The sequence below is a fragment of the Capra hircus genome, chromosome 16, assembly GCF_001704415.2.
Source record: "Capra hircus breed San Clemente chromosome 16, ASM170441v1, whole genome shotgun sequence".
NCBI lineage: Eukaryota > Metazoa > Chordata > Mammalia > Artiodactyla > Bovidae > Capra > Capra hircus.
Genome location: NC_030823.1, coordinates 49,946,669 through 49,962,960, shown reverse-complemented (window position 1 = coordinate 49,962,960; position 16,292 = coordinate 49,946,669). Strand labels below are relative to the sequence as shown.

General features: G+C 56.8%; 1 protein-coding gene and 1 long non-coding RNA gene across 4 annotated transcripts in view; one reads left to right on the top strand and one right to left on the bottom strand.

Annotated features, from left to right (window-relative positions):
* The window catches only part of AGRN (agrin), a 39,114-nt gene continuing 24,922 nt past the window's right edge, over positions 2,101-16,292 (top strand). For 2 of the 3 annotated variants that reach the window (XM_018060561.1, XM_018060560.1), the window contains exons 1-2: positions 2,103-2,425; positions 4,597-4,858. In XM_018060561.1, the coding sequence (XP_017916050.1) occupies positions 2,219-2,425; positions 4,597-4,858 (469 nt within the window). In that variant the 5' untranslated portion in view covers positions 2,103-2,218. Of the gene's footprint in view, positions 2,426-4,596; positions 4,859-16,292 lie in introns of all 3 variants that reach the window. The other variant, XM_018060565.1, reaches the window with a different exon arrangement.
* Positions 10,779-14,882, bottom strand: LOC106502959. Its single transcript, XR_001296641.2, has 2 exons — positions 13,183-14,882; positions 10,779-12,642 (listed from the first exon to the last, which is right to left on the bottom strand). It is a non-coding gene; the product is annotated as an uncharacterized LOC106502959 (long non-coding RNA).

Sequence of the window (16,292 nt, the reverse complement as noted above, 5' to 3'; positions counted from 1 at the left end):
TGTGAAGTGTTCATTCCACCCTGTCCAGCACCCCACGTCATCAGCCCTCCATTCGGCATCCTTCTGGTGAGATTGGGGGAAGGGTGGAGGAGGGACTGGGTGAGGGGACCCAGGGTCACTGGGTGGTCACCAGGCCAAAGTGGCCAAGTTAAGGGACAAACCTTATGGGATCAAAATGGTGACACCACCCCCACCCTCTGGAGAAACTGAAGATGTGTCCTCAGCTCTTTGGGAAATTAACTTCTAGAGAAATAAAAAGAGGCAGGTCTGTTGAAGCCCATCCCTGTCTTCCTGTTGAGCCTCAGTCAGCCCTGCACAACTGGTCCCCACCCTCACAGCTGGGTCAGCAGATAGCACAGGGAGGGAAAAGTCCTGGCTGGGTCCCAAAGGCCACACAGTGAGTGTCCCTGGAAGTGGTGAGGGGCTGAGTCCCTAGGGCCTTCCTTGGCCAGTTGTAAGGGAGGCTCCCCCACACCAGCTGGGGGCTGAGGGCCTCCAGGACCCATCAGAATACACTGTCCAGCCTGCATTGGTCTGGAGGGAATTGCGGACTGGGCCTTGGGCACACACATCACCATTAGGGTGAGCTGCTCCTTCAGAGTTCACTTCATGGCAGGGACAAGCCAGCAGGTGAGGGAGCACCCACGATGGGGGTTCCTGTTGTTCACATGGATGGGAGGGGAACAAACTACACCTGCTTCCAAACTAGATGCTTCTTTCTGTGCCAGTTTCCCAAGTGAGTCAGCCGTGGACAGAATGCAGTGGGCAGGGAGGGGGACATAGAACCTACACCTCTTGGGCCAAAGTCCATGACTCTGGGAACACTCAGACCTCAGCTTTTGGACTCTTCAGGGGCATTTGGCTGGAGACCCAAACCCCTTTCTGATCTGTGGGAGTTTGCATCTGAGCTGGGGGACCCCCAGGTCTGGCTTGCCTGTGACACTTATGTGTAGACACGCAGGTGTGTGTGTGTGTGTGTGTGTAGGGGGACTCCTGGCTCTAGCCTCATTTCCTGGGCCCCCACCCTCACCTCTTTGTCATACTATAACTTAACAAGTGTGAGCACACCCTCTCGGTGACACCCTCCTTTCTTGAATACCTTCAGCAGGGTCTGGGCGAGGTAGGGTCCTTCTCCAAGGTGCCTCTGGGCTGCTCACCCTCCATGGCCTCTGGCTCAGAGATCTGTGGTTTGCTTGGGTGAAGGGGTGTGCAGCAGACTCAGCCCTGGAGGAACAGAAGGGATCTCCTCTCCTCCCATTCCCACCATCTTCAGCTAGGTCAGGTTCTAATTTGCACACTCTGGATCTCGGTTTATCCCCCTGGACCCAGCGGGATTGGTTGGAGAAGTGACAGGGGAGCTGGGAAGGGGGCGTGGCTGGCCGTCCATCGCTGCTGCTATTCCCACCTCAGTCAACAGGGGGAGCCCGCCGCCCTGCAGAGGGCTGGGAACCGACCCGGGATCGCGAGGTGGGCGGGGCTGCGCTTCGCTGCGACCAATCGCCGCAGCTCCCAGCCCGCATTGGTCCCCGCTGGCCGGTGGTCCCGGGCGGCCGAGCTTCCGTCCCCAGTTCCAGTGAGGGACTAGGGTCCCCCGTCAGGTTCCTCTCGCCGGGGGAGGGGCGCAGCCCTTTAGGGCGTGAGGGGCGGCAGGGCCTCGGATCCGGCAGCCCCTTCCTGCGGCCAGGGAGCCCCCGCCGCCCCAGCCCTGGCGCAACCTGGAGCCCCTTGGAAGTCCCGTCACGTCGTCTCCAGATTATGCATTAACCCGATTTCAGCCGCATTTCCTGGCGGGGGGGTGGGGGGTGGAACGTCCGCGCGAACGGGGGAGGGGCGTCCGTGGGAGTGCGCCGCAGCTGGGAGAGCACCCTCTTGCCCGCCCCAGCCCCGCCCCTCGGCCTGGCCAGGCCCACCACCCACCTTGGCCAAACCTAGACCGGCCCCCTCCCTCCCCCAGCCAGGCCTCCGCCCGGCGCCGCTTTCCCGGCGCTTTGTTTGCGGCTGCCGCGGGTCGCAGGGCGCCGGGAGGGCCGGGGGCGGGGGCGGGCGGGCCGGGGGAGGGGGGCGGGAAGGGGGTGGTGCTGCCTCAGGGCCCGCCCCCGCGCCGCCCGCGCTCCTGCCGCCTCCCCAGAGCTGCGTCCCGTCCTGTCCAGTCCCGTCTCCGGCGCGGCCCGGTCCGCGCGCTTGCTCCGGCCGCCTTCCGCCGTCCTCTACCCGCGCCATGGCCAGCCTGCGGCCGTTCAGCCGGGCCCTGCTGCAGCCTTTGCTGCTGCTCCTGGTGGTGGCCGTGCGCGCCCTGCCCAGCGCGGACGGGACGTGCCCCGAACGCGCGCTGGAGCGGCGCGAGGAGGAGGCGAACGTGGTGCTCACCGGCACCGTGGAGGAGATCCTCAACGTGGACCCGGTGCAGCACACATACTCGTGCAAGGTGGGCCCCCTGGGAATCCCCGGGACCCTGAGTCCCTTCAGACCCTTCTAGAACCCCTGGTTGGGGGCCTTTCCCCCACGATCCCGGACCCCTAGCCCGGAGGTCTTCCCATCGCGATGCCGGCCACCCGCTGAGACCCCCGCCCCGGGCCGTGGGAACGAGCCCTAGACGTTCTGCAGCGCCAGCTCCGGCTCCCGCTCCCTTGGCGACCGCCGACCCCCGGTGGGGGGGCGGGTGCGGGTCTGAGAAAACTCGCTAGCGCCGGAGGGAAAGTTCCTGCTGTGCCGCTGCAGTCCCGCTCGCGGTGCCCGGGCCCTGGAGACCCGACGGTGTCTATTCCTTCACCCCAAACCCACTCCCTTACTGGAAACAAGTGCGCCCCGCCCCCCGGAGAATGTTCGGCTACCGCGCCCCTTCCCCACTGGCCAAAGGAAAGGGGACGAGGGAAGGTGACGCTTTCTGCTTGGGGTGGAGGTGGTGATTTGGCCTGCGGTCAGTGCTGTCGCCCTCTCTGCATAGGTGAGAAGGGGTGGTCCTGAGAGAGAGGAGGGGTGCACACCTGTCTCCCAACCGCGGGGGTCCTGGTGGGGCTTGCTGCAGTGATGGGTGTGGGGTCCGAGCAGAGAAGTGGGCGGGGCCGTTGCTGAGTCTCAAGTGCGGGGGGGTGCAAGGCAGGTGCCCCATCCCTGGGAGAGCTGTATATCCCCTGGCCTTAGGGAGAGGGGCCTTGCCTGGCCTCTCCTTCAGCTGGATCTGGGAGCTCCCGGGGTAGGTCTGGTGGTTTTTTCCCCACAATCTGTTCCTAGGGAGGGCTGAAGGGACCAGGCCCCTGTTCCCCTCTGGCCCCTAAAACCACCTCCCTGACCAGAAATCGGATCATTCCTCTTCCCTGGAGATGGGGAGGGGTGGCAGCTCCTTTCAGACTGGCCTGTGCTGACTACAGCTGGGATCCCCCGCCAGGCCCCCTCCCCTCCACCACCGCCAGGGCACTTTGCCAAGTCCCTGCAGGATTTTCCCGACTTCCTCCCCGCTGCTCCTGGGTGTGGCTGGGGTGGGGGGAGGCGATGAAAGCCGCCCAGCCCGCCCCTGCTGGTTATGGGCCTTCCAAAGCCTACTCTGTATCTAGGCATGGGGGGTGGGGGAAGAGTTGGCACCCCCACCGTCCCTGGGCCACTGGGGGGTGGAGGGAGTCCCTGTAGATTTTGCAGACCCAAGGCTCCCAGCAGGAGGGGCCAGGTGGATGGGCCACTGTTAGCTTTCTCTCCCCTTTCCAGACGTCCTGGCCCCCAGAGATCCTGAAGAAAGGGGTGTCTTTTCTCAGAGACAGCATTCACGGGCAGTCCCCATGGGCCTGTTCCTTTAGGGCAGCTCATTCTTCCTGCAGTGCCTGTGGCCCTCCTGCCCCCACTGCCAGTGGTCTGTGGGCACCCCAGGGCTTGGTTTGTCTGAACAGATGCCCTCAGGGCCCTAAGAGCAGAGTGTGGAGGGTGGGGCTGCCCTGTGCTGCCCAAACTTGATTTTGTGGTTCACAGGCTGCCTTGGCAGCGCTCACTGTAGGAGCCTTGCAGGAGGAGGGGTCTTTCACCTCCTGGCTGGCCCGTGTCTTGGCCTACCCACAGGGCTGCATGGAGCCAAGCTGGACAGCAGCCTTGAGCTCAGAGCCCATCACCTTGAAACTTCATCATCCCTGTTAGTTGCTCCTGGCTCTTCCCAGAGGTGGGCCCAAGTACTGGGTGGGTTGACAGGGAGAGTAGGGTGTGGACGGCAGGCACCCCAGGCTGGATGGGTCCCCTTCCCATACCTGAAGTGAGGTGGACATTTAGAACTGGGGTGGCTGGGGTCACCTAGACCTGAGGGTTGGGGGGCTGCTTCTTGAGGGAAGGGGTGTGTTCTCAGGCCAGGTATCCTGGAGTTTAACAAGGGCAGCGGCATCTGTCACGTGTGTGTGCTTCCCTGAAGCTTCCTCCTGGGCGGGGGTGGGGGCACTGACTCCACATATCTGCCCAGGGTTTGGGTATACTCTGGACATCTGGCCTGAGCAAGTGAGGTGGGAAAAGAAGGAAAAGTCCAGGCACCAGTCTAGTGTTTGCCTCTGGCCTCGCCACCTCCCCTGGTCTACCCAGTGAGAAGAGAACCACTGACACTTGAACACCCCCTCATGTCCACTCTAGGTTCGGGTCTGGCGGTACCTGAAGGGCAAAGATGTGGTGGCCCAGGAAAGCCTGCTGGACGGAGGCAACAAAGTGGTGATTGGCGGCTTCGGAGACCCCCTCATCTGTGACAACCAGGTGTCCACTGGAGACACCAGGATCTTCTTTGTGAACCCTGCCCCACCATACCTGTGGCCGGCCCACAAGAATGAGCTGATGCTAAACTCCAGCCTCATGCGCATCACCCTGCGGAACCTGGAGGAGGTCGAGCACTGTGTGGAAGGTGTGTGGGGGGCCGAGCAGAGCACGTGACTTGGGGGCGGAGGAGAACTTGTCCTAGGCTAGGGCACATGGCATCTTGTGGTCTGACCTCCTTTTCTGGGTCCTGGCTCCCTGGTTTTCTGGCCACCTCAGCTCCAGACTCTTAACATAAGCAGCACTCCCCACCCTGGCCCTAGCGATGCCACTATCTGTCATCTTGGAGTCTCAGCCCTGCAAAGGGATAGGCCTCCCATTCTTCCCTCCGCCTCCCCAGCTCTGCACACCCCTTCGTGGAGTTCCCTGTTCTAGGAGAGAGGCTGGGACCAGGTGAATGAACACCGGTTGTTTGTGTTCTGCAGAAGCCTGAACACATGTCTAGACGGGGCCCAGATGTTGAGCCATTGGGGTGGGGCTTAACGATTGTGCTGGAGGGGAGGCTACCCTGTTATGTGTTCCCAGAGGCCTGCCATTTCTGGGAAGGGACAGTTATGTGGAGTGAGCTGCTTCTAGGAGTTTGAGGGGTTGTGGAATCCCCTAACAGAGGTGAAGTATCTTTCCTTGTCTGCTATCCCCATGTGTCTACTCTGAATGGCTCAAGAGCACCCCTCCCTCATCCTAACCTCTGAGAGATGAGCAGGAATCACATGATGGCTCACCCATCCCCTTCACCCCAGGAGAATCCCAGTTGGGGGCTGAGATCCTTGGCTGAGGAATGTAGCAGGGAGAAGTAGGAACTGCCTGTCGCCCTCACATCCTGTCTGTCCCCTTATGGCTGCATGGGGAGGGATGTATGGGAGGAGGCGGAGAGATCGCTTCCTCCCAGGGCAGCAGGAAGGGTCCCTGACTTCCTGTCCTGGGAAGGCGACCCTGTCCCTGTGACTTGCTCTGTTGGCTGGTAGGGAAGTTCCATCTTCTACCCAACTTACTGCTGTGGTGCTGGCTTGCTTTTGTGGGATCCTGGATGGTGGATTCATCTGGCCTGGGGCGGACTATGTGTGTGGGGGGATGGTGTGGAACCTGAAGTGAAGAGCCCTGTAGCATCCTGCTCAGCCTGTAGTCATTTGCTCCTGGGACTGCATCTATGGTCCTGATGCAACACCGCATAGAGATGCCAGCAGGGCTATGTCCCTGGTCCCTTCCCAGCACTAGCTTAGCTGAGGGGTCCAAGCATGGCCCTCCCACAAGGTGAGGACTGGAGACCCTGACTGTGCTTTGGAAGCTTGTACTCTAGGGGAAAGATGGGAGAGTGGCATGGAGAGGAGGCAGGTTGTGGAGTGTGATCCCCAGTTTTGGAGGATGAGTTGGAGGCTAAGGAGAGGTGGGAAGAGGGGTCAGGCTGCAGAAAATCTGTTTCTGCAAGATCAAGAAGACAAGTCATTAACTCCATAGCCGGAAGGGTCTAGTTCAAGGATCTGTGGAGTCAGAGGGCATGTGGCAGGGGGGCCACCCCAGGCAGAAGAGGGTCTGCCATCTTGCCAGGTCCTACTCTACCCAGGCCAGGCCCTGGCTCTGGATATGTCAGGCTGGGCACAGGACCCCTGGAAAGGAGGGTCTGCAGAGAGAGCCCCCAGTGAGACTTCATCTGCTATCTGCTGGCTACCCAGGATAGGGACCAGTCTAGGGCCCCAGCTCCAGCTGAGCCAGTATGGGGATGGTGGTAGAGGGGAAGCCCCCAGGGAGGGAGGGGCCCAGAATGAGAAGCTTGGGGTCCACTGTAAGGCTCTGGGGAGCCCTGGAAGTTTTGAGCTGGTGACACGGATCCCTTCTTTGGAAGGAAAGCAGTGCCATAAGGGGCAGGGGGCCAGGGAGAGGGTAGATTAGATGCGGTGCTTCCCTCTAAGGATCCCCAAGGCCTGAGGGACAAGGCTCTCAGGAGCTGGGGCCAGGCTTGAGGAAGGCACAGCCCTCTTCCCACCTCCCACAGCAGGGAGCAGGCAGGAGAAGGGCCTGCCTCTCATTCTGTAGGTGATGCCTCCCATTCCGTAAGAGAGATAAAGACCTCTGACTCCACCGCAGGCTCTCCAGGGAGCCAAGCCTCACCTTAGCATGGGGGTTAGGGTTAGGGATGGGCCGAGCTTGAGCTCCAATGACCTCTCATCTGACCCTGACCCTTTGCTGCTCCTTGGGGCCCCACAACTGCCCCCGTCCCTTGGGACCCAGAGTGAAGGCTGTGAAGCTACTGATTGTGGAGGTCACCCCAAGACCTGTGTATCTATCACACCTGTCCCCTGCCCCTAAAAGGCCACAGGAGCCAAGGTCAGGGGACACATCCTGGAGGCCCACCCCCCTGGATGCCCCCACCTCATCCCTACCTGGACCCTGCTCCCTGCAGGGGTACCTGCTGCTGGGGGGCATACCTGGTCCCCAGCTCCACTGGGATTGTCTTCCTCAGTTTCTCCCTTAGGGCCTGCAGGGTCTTCCTGGCTTCCCCAGCCTCCAGTCCCCAGGAAGCTCCTCCTCCCCAATCCTCTGCCTGGGGAGCCACATTCCGAGCATAACTGAGACAGGTATGTGTCCCTCCCTCTGCACCACTTGTGGGTGAAGGAGACTGCAGGTTTGCTCCAGGAAGGAGGGAGACCCTTCCGCCCTGCTTTGTCAGGGAAGTGGCCTGGCCTCTTGCAGTGCCAGCTGCCCACGCACCATGAGCTGCCCAGGCTGGCAGCTAAGCGGGCATCTCCTCCAGCCCTTGGCCACTATACCCTGGTCCGGACACCACTCGTACACTCCCACCACCCTCCTCTCCCCCACCTAATGAAGACTGGTTCTTGGGCCCCCCTGAATCCCCTAGGAGGGATGCAGGCTTGGGGCCCTTCCCCAGGCTTTTCCCTCCCCAACTCCGAGTCAAAAGCAGAGAAAGGAAGTGTTGTCTGCCCTCTCCGGGCCTGGCACAGGAACAGGGTCGGAGAGTCTGGCATTAGTCCAGACCAGCCCTGCCCAGTCCTGAAGCCGGGGGTCCTGGTGGCCACAGCCTAGCCTGGCCTGCCTGATTCCAGTGAACACCCTCCCTTCTTCCCTGCCACGCCAACCTTTGGGCCTTTGGGGAAGGTAGTCCTAGGCTATAGCCCAGGCCAGAGAGATTCTGGGTCCCGGGCCGCCGGCCTTGGCCTTGGTGCAGGCCCTGTGGCCTGGGAGCCGTATGTGGACACAGACACCCCCAGACAGGGACTGGCTCCACAGAGCAAAGCAGGGCAGGTAAGGAGCCCAGGGCAGGTTCCAGGGCTAGCTCCCTCAGGGCCAGAGCTGGCTGCCTTTGCTGTCTGGCATTTAGCTTCTGTACCCCCAAGTCCTGAGCCCGCCCTACTCCCCCACATTCCTCCCTGCCGAGGTGGGAGGTGGCTTCTTCCTGTCCCTGTTTCCCTCTTGCAGACGTAAGTTCTCACCCCACCCCCTCCAGACCCGCCCCATTGCAGTCCGTGGCCCCTCCCCCAGGCAGGTCCTTGGAGCAGGGGCAGGCCCAGGCTGGAGGCGGCGCGCCTAGGCTTTCTCCTTCCTTCCAGCCACTGGGGGTGGGGCATCTGCTCAGGTGGAGCGTGGCCTCCTCCTGCACTGTCCTCTCTCACCTAGGGTCCCCGGTAGGAAGTCTGCGAGAGCATGGGCTTGTGGGACCACAGTGGGCTGGCTGATACCCTCACTGGGGTGGCCCCAGGGCTTGGGGCGCAATGGGGGGTGGGGAGGGGGGTGCTGCTGAAACCAAAGGGCTTTGGATCCATCACTTCAAGGCAGTGCGCTCCTTTCCCGCAGGAGGCCTGAGCTGGTAGAAACAGCTCCTGACTTTTTCCAGACCCCACCCCATCACCCTGCTCCCCACCCAGAGAAGTGCCCCAGCCTCCATACTCCCCAGCAGATTGTAAATGGAAAAAAAAAAAGTTGTTTTGAAACTGTCCTCTCCTCCCCTGCTGTCTATACCTGCCTTCCCCAGGGCTCTGGAGAGAGTAGATTCCAGTGGGGCCTGCCTGTGGAAGGAAGGCAGAGCCATGGGGGTGCTCGCAGCCTCTCTGGGGTGCTGGGAAGAACTGGATCACCTGGTCAGGGCTAGCTGGTCTGGGTCTGGGGCTCCAGCCCCCTGCCCCGCCAATCCTTTCAGACTGAGGTAGGGAGAGTGCAGAGGGTGGGATGAGGCTGCCCCAGGAAAGGTTAGCAGGGGAGTGAGCCCAGACTTCAGGGTTGTAGATCTAGCCAACTGTTGCTTGCCCTGCACAGCCTCCTCCAGCCTGTTTTGCTTCCTTCCTAAAGGGTTAATCCCCCAATCCCCTGAGAATCAAAGCCTGCCCCCACCCCATCACCACAGGGGGGTGGAAAACAGCTGGTGAAATTGACCTCTCCCCTGCCCCTGCCCCCCAAGTCCTTTGCCTTCACCTGAAGGCCCAGGCCAGCTGCCCAGAGGCCTGAACTGCCCCAGCAACCCCCTCAGCGTTGGGATAGGGGAACTGTGGCTCCCCACACAGGCCCCTGAGGCCCAGCCCAGCAAGCTGGGGACTGCAGGCACAATCCCTGAAGTAGCCCCAATAGCACTTGACACTCCAGAGTCCCAGGAAGTGCTCACCTCTCACAAAAAGAAAAAGGGATCTTAGAAATGAGACAGTGACAGCTACCCTGATGAGAGTGACCCAGCTCATCAGAGAGCACTGTGTCCCCATAGGCTACAGGGGGCTCAGGAAGGATCTGGGCCCTGTCCTAGGCTATGGCTGGGAGCCGGGGAGGGGTGACCTAGGCCTCTGGGGGGCCTTAGGGGGGCCTTAGGGGGCCCTAGGCCTTCCAGTGGGGAGGGAAGCTCCCCTCAAAGGGGCCTCTCCCCCCAGAGCAGAGCCTGAGAACTTCCTCTGAGGAAGGCCCCCTGCTAGGGGGCTGCTTACAGCTGGACCTGGGAAGGGGAAGATGGTCCCTCCCATTTCCCCTCCCACTGAGGCATGGGAGGGGCAAGCTCTCTGTCCTCACAGGCAGCCGGCTGTTTCCAGCTGTGTGGCCTGCACTTGTGTGTATGTGTACATTTGTATGCACGTGTGCCTGCAATCTCAGGTGTACCAACCAGCACACAACAGTTCTGGTTGAAACTCCAGCTGGTAGCCTGTGGTTCCTGCCACCCTTGTATCGCAGGACTCAGCCTGGGGAGGGGACCCTGCAGATACTCTGCCAATGCGATGGTACCCGGCAACCTTGGCTTGTGTCCCAGAGTTCTGAGAACAGGGCTGTGGGCCCTCTGTGGGTCCCATCTCCTGCCTGTTGCCCCAGTGTCCAGCTTTGCTCCCCTCCCACCACCCCATCCCCAGCAGAGAGCTGGGCCCCTCCTCCTGTGGGCTCTGCCTCTAGGTTTCTCAATGCCAGAGATGGAAGGGCTGCACTGGACAGGAAGAGTCCCTGGGGTCACTTGGGTTCCCTGCCCCCTCGCACGCCTGCTGGACCCTGTGTCTGGCTAGGTCAGGGAGCAGGGCAGGTCAGGAGAGGCGGGTCTGCCTTTGATGTGAGGTGGGCCTGAAGCTCCCTACCTCTCCCCTTAGCAGCTGCCTCTGCACTGCCCCCTTTGCATACCAGGCCCAGAAGCAGGCAACCTGCTGTGGCTCCCTGAGGCACCTGTCCCTCTGGCAACAGGTACATGATTTCTGAGTACACTGGGGAGACATAAAGGCACAACATCTGGGCCAGATTATGGCCTGTCCTGACCCACGAGTGGGGAAAGGATGTGTGTCCACCTCTGTTCCTGGAGGGGGGGCAGTGAGGCTTGCTAGAGTCCACTCATGACTCCATCCATCAGTTCCTTCCTCACCCACCCGTCCACGCAGGGCCTAGCAGCAGACCCTCACGGGGTCTAGAAGAGCTGCTGCAGCTACCCATGTGGCTCTCTCCTGTCTGGTCAGTCTTTCTGTCCCTTTGTTCCCAGCTTCTCTTGGTTCCAATGTTGTAGCCACCCGTTGTGGGAAACACACTCACTCAGAAGGACAATGCAGATAGTGGAGTGCAGTTTATTACATCGGCGGGCCCAAGGCAGAGTCTCTTCTTAGCCAAGGACCCCGACCAGTTTTTCTGAAAACTTTATATACCCTAAGTGTACGTGCCCAAACCCACCTCCCCAAATTCCCTGAAACTAGTCTGAACAAAGGAAAAGAAAGATACAATCAAAGTTAAACCGTGATTCATATGCCTTAATCCTAGGTAGTTAACGTGGACAATTATTAATAGGCCTGTGATCATACCCCAATAAGCATAATAGAATTTATGATTCTATTTGGTTACACAGATAATTAGGGTATTCTTTTAGGTAACAGACAGTCTAGGAACGAGCCCTGAGGCTCTTCCATCCGGGGGTCTGGTTTTCCAGTCGGTATGTCGTTCCCGTAGATACTGGGCATAGAGCTCAAAGTCCATGGTCCAGCCCAAGATGGAGTCCTGCTTTCAAGATAGAGCCTGTTCTGTCTGTTTCCTCCTTCAGTCCCTCTTCTTGATGCTCTTAACTCATAGTATGAGCGACATTCATAGGGGTAAATTGCACCCTGACTCTCCGACCCCCAATTTGGAAGAATGACATCAACCTTTGGGTTACAAAGTTCATAATACATTGTAAAATAAAGGGTCCACAAAGCAGAACTATCAAGGCAACTATAACAATAGTAAATATAGTTTTCCACCAATCACCCTTCACCCAACATAGGACTGAAGTCCAAAAAGGAAGATTATCATCAGACATAAGTTTTACCTGACCTTTCATGTCATCTAGGGTGGCTGATATATAGCCAGATAAATCAGGAATATATATACAACATTCAACTTTAATTATAGCACAGGTCCCTCTTTGTACTGAAACTATGGTCAGTCTCAAGATGATACCAGCAAGTCCTTGTAGCAGCAGTTGATTGTAGAGCTTCATCTCTGTTTCTTCTTTAAGATGATCTTGGCTTCACAGGGATCAGAGGGGTCCCTCTGCGCAGTCCACTAGGAGTCCTCCGGGTCTGTGCGGTAAGCTCTCTTCATCTTCATGTGGTGGATCCAGGGAATGACACCTGCAACTTTAACTGCAGTAGGTCTGGTTAGAACAGCATATGGACCCTTCCAATGTGGGGCCAAGGAGTCATGTTTCCAGTCCTTGACCACACCTGATCCCCGGGCACAAATTCGTGAATCTGTTCCCCAAGGTGGAATGGCACCCTTTCTTGTACAACCTTAGTTACCTAATTTATTACCTTACCCAGTTGTTCCATCTGCTGTGAAATCTCATCTCCCCTTACCTGAGGCAAATTTGTTGACACCTGTTTTATTATGGGAGGGGGCCTCCCATACACAATTTTGTATGGAGAAGAGCCATGGGACTGTGGGGTCATCCTGAGTCTGAACAGAGCTGTTGGAAACAAGTCCACCCAGGAACAGTCAGTCTCTAAGATCCACTTGGAGAGTGTCTCTTTAAGTGTCCGGCTGGTTCCTTCCACCATCCCAGAACTCGGGGGCCTATATGCCGTATGTAATTTCCACTTGATGTTTAAAGTTTTGCTTACTTGTTATACTAAATCAGCTACGAAAGCCGGGCCATTGTCCAATCCAATGCTGGTAGGAAATCCAAATCTGGGAACTATTTCCCTAAGCAGGCACAGGCTACTTTTGATGCTCTTTCAGTCCGGGTAGGAAAAGCTTCTACCCATCCTGAGAACATACATACTATGACCAGCAAGTAATGGTAGTATCAGTGAGGTTTCATTTCAGTGAAGTCCACTTCCAGGTGTTCAAAGGGCAGCGTGCCTTTTACCTGAATCCCTGGAGGTTTCTGTTTGTGCTGAGAGGCAGGATTGACCTCAGCAGGCAGTGCAGTTCTGAGATTTTGTCCTGCATAGGGAAGAGAGGTGGGGAACCAAGAAATAGTTTCAAATTAGCTCTTCCAGTTTATCATGGCCTATATGGGTCGCTTGGTGTGTTTGGCTTACCAGAGTGGGTGCCAGCTCCTCCAGTACCAATAATTTGCCACTTGGCAATTCCCACCATCCCTTTTCAGTCTTGATGGCCCCTTCTGCTTTGGCTAGTTGGTTTTGGGCTTCAGTGTATTTTGGAGAGTCTAGTGTTAGCTCAGGTAGCTCCGCCAATATGAGAGCTTTAATAGGGGCTTCACTTGTCACCCCCAAGCCCTCGGCTGCTGATTTAGTGGTCTTATCTGCCAGTCTGTTCCCTGAGCCCGGGGGGTATCCTCTTTTTGATGTTCTCAGCAGTGTATGACTGCAGTCCTTCCTAGTTCCCAGGCAGCATCTAATAGGGTCTTAATTTCTTATTTTTAATATCTTTTTCACTAGCTGTCAAAGGCCTCTCTCCTTATACAGGGCCCTGTAGTGTGGCAAAAGCATACCGAGCCTGTGTAACTGTTTGTCTTCTTACCTTTTGACAGCTGGAGGGCCTGGATTAGAGCATATAGTTCCGCCTGTTGAGCAGACCAGTGTGATGGCAGAGAGTGAGCCTCAACGATGGGTTCTTCCATGACTATTTCATATCCCGACAGTCATTGTCCTTGTTTCACCAGGCTGGTGCCATTGGTGTACAGGACCAAATCTGGGTCCAGGATTGGCTGGTCTCTCAAGTCAGGGCTGCTGGCATATGTCCTTGCAATCATGTGAGGGCCCACATTCTCCCACAAGAAAGAGTGGCCAGATTCAGGGCCTGACAAGGCTCAGTAGTAACATGGGGGTTCTCACATAATAGTCGCAGGTATTGCGTAGTCCGGGATGTTGACAGCCATTTATGGGGGTCTCCTCACAGGAGAGTGTTGACTTCATGCGGGACTTTTACGAACAAATCTTGGACCAAATCAGCTTGGTTGCCTCCTGGACCAGTAAGACAGTTGCAGCAACTGCCTGTAAGCATCCCAGCCACCCAGTGTCAACATTGTCCAGCTGATTAGAGATAAGTCACAGGTCTGTCCCATGTCCCCATAGTCTGGGACAACACTCCTATAGCCACCTTGTCCTTTTCAGTCACGTAAAGAGTAAACGGCTGAGCAAGGTCTGGCAGGCCCAAGGCGGGTGCTGACATAATTGTACCGGGTTTGAGTTCTATTACCTGTGGGACTTGTTGTGCAAGCCTGGGGGGGCTGTCTTCCGCCCAGACCTCAGGGAATTGTTGAGTTAACTTTCTCTCTCAACTGTTTAGCCTGTCCACTTTCCCTTCTGGGAGATCGTGCAACCTCCATTCATCTTGAGGGGTTACTGAGAGGAAGAGTAAAATAGGTGGTTGGGCCCACTCGAACAGTGGGTCTTTCGTGGGGGGAAAGGTCACTTGTGCCCCCAGTTTAGACAGCAAGTCTCTTCCTAACAAAGGTACTGGGCATTCAGGGATGTATAAAAATTCATGAGTCACTTGGTGTCCCCCCATCTGACATTTTCAGGGTAGGCTAGAGACCAAAGGCTGCATTTATCACCATCTGAGACCCAGCAGCCTCTGGCTGGGTCTATTGGCATATAAAATCTATAGGCCTCGCATAGTCTTTCACAGAACTCAGAGGTTGATTCGCTTTCCGTTTGAATCACTTCGGAGGATTTTGGGATACTCATAGCTTTTCGGGCCCCCCTCTTGAGACCTTGTAAAATAGTAACCCGATAACTTTCCAGGTGGCCCCTGCCTTCCTCTGTGTTACAGTCTCCATTGGGCCTCTCATCGGTGGTGGCTAGCTCTGCCCACCGCTGTGGGTTTGCAGTACCCTCAGGTGCCATTTCTCTTAACCATTTTTAGTTCTCAGTTAGGATCCTGTGTCTGTCCTCAGTGCTGAAAAGGGAGACAAGTAGTTGGATTATGTCATCCTATGTAGGGCGGTGGGTTCGAAAAATAGTCTCCATTAGCCTAATCATGGCTTGTGGCTCCCCCGAGTAAGGTGGAGCATGTCTCTGCCAGTTTAATATATCTGTAGAGGAAAATGGCTGGTAATAATAGGCTACAGGGGGCTGATGGTAGTGCCCCATGCGTCCTGAGCTGGAGGCTGTCGTAGCTCTCTGAGGGGCATCTGTAGTGGGGTTCTTCCCCCTGTTCCTTGGCAGAGCACAGCCTCTGGCTAATTGCTGTGTTTTCTTCCCCCTTCCCATCAGTACTCACCGGATACAATCTAGGAGGTCCAGCTGAGGTGGAATTCTGGGGGCATTGACCAGAGGTCTCCATTGCTGGGATTGGAGCCTGCCGAAACGGCGGCTCTACGAACTCCTGGAGAGCTGGTGGAAGAGCAGGGGCTGCTGCAGGAGCTTCACCTGGCCCCGGATTGGGCAGTAAGGCAGCCTCCGGTCCTGGTGGAGCACTGGGAGACAGGCCCGTCATTATCCAGTATGGAGGAGGGGTCAGGTCATCCCCGTCCAAATCCTATATAATTTACTTTTTTATCATCAGACAATTTTTGTGCCATTAATATTTTCCCCTTTCCCTTCTGGATACAGAACCTTGTCTAAGTAGGAGGGTCTTGAGCTAACCCTAGCCATGAGTCAATATATGGATATTGATCCAGGTGTCCTGGCTCTGCATAGTGACTGAGGTGTCCTGTCCTCAATCTGTGACTACTGTATAGACTGCTTCCACTATTTTTAAGTTCATGGTGTTATCTGGTGGCCATCCTACTCCCATAGGGGGCCATTCAACCTCACAGAGTATGTGGAGGCGGTTAGGCTTCATCTTCACCCAGTTCAGTTCAGTTCAGTTCAGTCGCTTAGTTGTGTCCAACTCTTTGCAACCCCATGAATTGCAGCACGCCAGGCCTCCCTGTCCATCACCAACTCCCGGAGTTCACTCAAATTCATGTCCATCAAGTCGGTGATGCCATCCAGCCATCTCATCCTCTGTCATCCCCTTCTCCTCCTGCCCCTAATCCCTCCCAGCATCAGTCTTTTCCAGTGAGTCAACTCTTCACATGAGGTGGCCAGTCTCCTCCACATCCCTTCTTTAAATTTTTAATCATGCACTCCAACACAGTTGCCTTAGATTCACTTCCCCCCATCTTGCTTACCTTCTCGGACCTTCTACTTTTCCTTTCGTTCTGTCTATGAAGTTCTCAGTAGTACTATGTACTTCCCATGTACTTCTGATATTTCCACTCAATGACATTTAAATTGCCATTCTGCCTCCTTCCTAATTGGGGTGAGATCCCAGAGGGAGAAAGGGGATCAGCGTGTCTTCACCTGCTGGTCAGCACAGCCTAACCAGAACACCATGTGATCTAAGACTGTTTCTCCCTTAACTTTCAAAGTCCATTCTGCCTTGGTGGGCTTGATCAAGTGCAGATGAAAATACAGATGGGTTAAATATCCCACGTCCCAGGCCGTCTCCGGAAAAGCCAATTCGTACTCACTTATGTATCCCCCTCCTAGCCTGACAATTCCGAGGGGGTCGCACAGAGTTGGACACGACTGAAGCGACTTAGCAGCAGCAGCAGAAAGAATTTCATAGCAGATGGGACACCTCCTTGGGGAGGGCAGAATACGAGCATACAAAACCAAGTGTCTTCTCCTAAAAATCCC